General features: G+C 29.2%; 1 protein-coding gene across 2 annotated transcripts; it reads right to left on the reverse strand.

Annotated features, from left to right (window-relative positions):
- Positions 1-598: 598 nt before the first annotated feature.
- LOC123882477 (EPIDERMAL PATTERNING FACTOR-like protein 5) lies at positions 599-3451 on the reverse strand. 2 transcript variants are annotated; one of them, XM_045931335.1, is made up of 4 exons: positions 3228-3446; positions 2635-2740; positions 2459-2502; positions 599-1034 (listed from the first exon to the last, which is right to left on the reverse strand). In XM_045931335.1, exons 1-4 carry the CDS (start codon positions 3228-3230, stop codon positions 792-794), a joined length of 396 nt encoding a protein of 131 aa, XP_045787291.1. In that variant the 5' UTR covers positions 3231-3446; the 3' UTR covers positions 599-791. The 2 variants fall into 2 exon arrangements, with proteins under 2 accessions (XP_045787291.1, XP_045787292.1); XM_045931336.1 differs by having other exon boundaries at positions 2635-3451.
- Between the last annotated feature and the right edge of the window lie 837 nt (positions 3452-4288).

Here is a 4288-nt window from a genome sequence, read left to right on the forward strand (position 1 = left end):
GATGCACTTGTGCATGTTAGAATTGACCCCGAAATATATACCTTAATTAAATATAAAATATAGCTTAAGAGAATAAAACTAAATGACCCACCAAATCCATCAACAATTTCATGTTCAAAAAATATTCGATAGAGATAAGATTTAAGATGAATTTATAAAAAATTAGTTTCGTAAGAGTTAAGTTCATGTCAAACTTTTTGCTCAAAAAAAAAAAGTTCATGCCAAATTTTATACTAGTATAAATTTTTTTAGAGAAATCGTAGCTTCTATTAGTTCCCCTTCTATCTTCGTTCCGGTATTCAAATAAAAATATTATTTGAAATAAATTTAAATAAAAATGACGAGTGACTCATTTTATAAATTGATTTTGTAAATTTTGAGTTATAAGTTCTACCTAACCTAAATACAAATTCTAATACTAACGACTAAAACAAACTATATGGCAATTCACAGCAAATGGGCCTATTGAGTGAACATGTCTTCATAGATTGCTAAATGATGAAACAACATAATTCTACTTCTCTAATATATTAGTCAATACATTTAATTTAGACACCACATTTTCAAGTATATATTATATTAATAGATTCATAATTAATAGGTCTAATCAAGATTCTTTTATATATGTCTAATCAAGTTCTGTACTATGTTTTCATATTCAACATCTACCACAAGCTAAGGCTAAAACAACCCATAAAAGGATAAGAGTCTTCATATAGTCACTAAGATGAAGTGATCAACTTTATAGTAAACTAAACAAAAATAAATCACACATAGGGAAGATTTAATATTCATGGCATGTATAACTTGTTGCCACACTTGCATCTCCATGCCTCCGGATAGTACTCCGCCGTCACCGGTGTACCTGGCGGCACCGGCACATGGACCGGTCTGCAAGGTGTACATTTACCACACTTGCCGTTGCATCGCGGTGGAAATGATCCGGGCCCACCTAGTAACCTTCTTGGCCAATCTATAGAAATCTCTGATTTGGATTGAGATTCCATGCCTTGTCCAATTTCCACCTTAGTTTTCTTTGAAAGAATCATAAATAATAAACTATTAGTGCTTGAATAACATAACTAACTATATATAAATATTATATTTTCTTCCTCAACAATAAGAATCAATACACTTTTTTTTACCATTAGATAGAGTCAATTAGTTGAATAACACAATGTCTTAATGTCTTCATAGTAACATGCAAACATATTAAACAATATATACAAGTTATAAATATTCAAAAAATCAAAAGAAAAAAGCATATAAAAACAATAATCTTGAAGTGGTACCATATGTTTATAAAATTCATGACATAGTTTTAAATTGCGATATGCAACTGCAATTATAACCACAACATGTAAATATATAATTTTGGACTTATTAATAACTACATTGCATACTATATCACATTTGTCCATAATTTTTTTATGAAGAGTGCTATCAACAGATTCTGTAACATAAACTTCTGAATACTATGGACTCCACATAGTACCAGTGTACCACAACATGTGTGTTGCTTGCTGTTAAAAAAAAAATGTGTGTGTTGCCTAATTATATAGTGGACTCCACATGAAAGATAGCTCACATTGCAAGGGGTCCATAGACATACCCTGCATCCTATTCTGGCACATATTAGCCTATTTCAGTTTTCCCCCTATAATTTGTTTCTAACTTATTTCAACCCTTTGTCAAAAAATTATTTTTTCAACCCTTAGAAATTACTCCAATATTTTTTTTTATAAGAAACAGTTAATTTTTTAAGTTTATTGAATAATTGATGTATCTGATCTATAGTATAAATTAGATACACCAGTTATTCAATAAACTTAAAAAATCAACAATTTCCTAGAAAAAGAACCGAAAAGAGTATTATTTATTTAAAATAATAATAATATATTTCCTTATTATTTTCTCTAACACTAGGTAAGGAGTGAAACTTGTAGACTATGCCCGTTGGTATCATAGTGATTCACCGTAATTTTACAAAAATTATAGAGTGTAATTTTTAGAAAATTACGGTGAATCACTATGATTCTGATATACCTAACATAATAGCAGACATACACTATATCACCTTCCCAACCTTATTTCAATTTATATGTAACATTTTCACATTTACAGTTTACTTGCACACAACAACTATACTATACCTTTCTAAAAAAAAAAACTAAAACAATGATATATAGATAACACCTTTATTTTTTAATTAAAAATATAATTTCAATTAAAAAGTTAGTCTAAACTCTAAATCTTCACACTACTATAATGTTAGAGTTGGAACTTTTTTTTACTCATGTTAAAATTAGACCAAGGTAACTAAATTATAATACATAGAAACTGTTGATGAGGTAGTTTTTCATTTGATGCTACTAAAGATTATCAAGTGTAATTGAAAAAATTACTAGTAATGGAAAATAATGTAGATGGACAAGAATAGAAGAACTAGTGGCTATACCTGAAAATCTATATCAGATTTGAAAAATATGGTACACCTAGAATCTGCAAAAAAGAAAGAACTAGAAGGTGTGAATTAGATGAAGAAGATGTAGTAATAAGTTTAATAATTTATCATTTGAAATGAAAAATTATTATAAGTTAAGAAGAATTGAAAAATGAGGAAGAATTACATACCTAGACATTTAATGGCTGAAGCATTAGAAGTATTGATGAACATCATTGTGAAAATTGAGAGCATGAAAAAGTAGAAATTGTAACAAAGATGTGTTTTTCTTTTCCTCTCCATGAACAAAAGAAAAAACTAAACCTCAATAAAAAGAAGTAAAAGAATCACTTATGTAATTCTAGATATAAATGATTGTCACACGTACACACACTTTATTTACTTAGCTATGACCCTATGAAAAGTAATGTTACAAGATAAAAAGAAATAATAGTGAAATTTTTCAACATATTTAGACTTTGCAATTTTCATGCAAGTATTAAGCTAAACAAATACCTAACACTTAGCTCTTTTGTTTGAAATATAGAAAAAATCACTCTTTTCACTTCACTTTCCACAACCCTTTTTTCAAATCTCACACTACTTTATGTAGGTAGCTAGAAAGAGTAGAAAAAGTAGAGAAAGGTGAATTTTTTTTGGAAAGAATGGTAGGTTGTGACTTGTGATAGTGGGGGGTTTGAATAGTACTTTGAAGAGAAGTTAAATAAAGGGAAAAAATAAAATAAAGGTGAATCTTTGAAGATCATTACTTCCTAAGCTTTACCATGTTTAGGTCTTTGATTCTCTTGCAGCCTTTGTTCTCTGTCTTTCAATGGTTCCTAAACCCAGAAAAACTAAAACAACTCTATCAAAATTCAAAACCTTCACTCTCATGCTCTTACTGCACACACCCCCTCACTCTGTTTTCCCCTGCTTTTTATGTTCTCTTTTTGTATATAGTTTTTGTTCTCATGCTTCAACTTTGGCAAATGTTATAAATTTTAACCACCTTCATATTTTTAACTAGTGCATGTCCTTTTCTATAGTCATTTCTTTAATTTTTCATTTAATTTTTTAGTAAAATGTCATGCTAAAATATCATCTACCACAATCTAGACCACACATCAAATTAGGGTAATCTTGTAAATATACTGTGGTATTTATATACGAGTTGTACTATGTAAACCCTAACTTTGAAATTATAGAAAGAGACAACAGCTCTACTGTTAGATATATCGTAAATACAATTGACTGAACTTTGTTATCAACATTGTGTATTTCAATCCGTTTATATTTTCGGATATTTACAATTTTAAATCGAAATTATTCTAACATAATGCGATTCTCCACAATATTAAGACGGTCGTGCCACTAAATTAAAAACTTTGATACTACCTATAAATTATTGATGCAACAGTTTGGCATGGGATACATCATAACCACTAAGCCCTTTATGAAAGGACACACATTATTTTAGAGTGGTTCTTCAACATTATTTTTCTTTCTTTTTGTTTTTTAGCTCTTCTCAACCAAGCATTTGCATGGTTTTCTTCATGATGGATTAAAATAATTGGTTCCAAAGGCTAAAACAGTTTTGTTTATGTGTATACACTGCAGTTTCAACTTTCAACTTCTATAGAGAGATGGAATGGTTTGGAATATTTTGGTACTTGCATTAAAGACTCATTATGTACTTAATAATAATTCACATAAATACAATGTTTTGGTTCACGGTGTTTCCACATGGATCTTTTGGGAATGGAAAAAGTACAAGATGTTGAAAATGTACTCCATACCCTTGTTGCTTATTAAAGTATGAGTAATAGTTGGTTGTCATAACCATAA

This window comes from Trifolium pratense, linkage group LG4 (genome assembly GCF_020283565.1).
Source record: "Trifolium pratense cultivar HEN17-A07 linkage group LG4, ARS_RC_1.1, whole genome shotgun sequence".
In the NCBI taxonomy this organism is placed as follows: domain Eukaryota; kingdom Viridiplantae; phylum Streptophyta; class Magnoliopsida; order Fabales; family Fabaceae; genus Trifolium; species Trifolium pratense.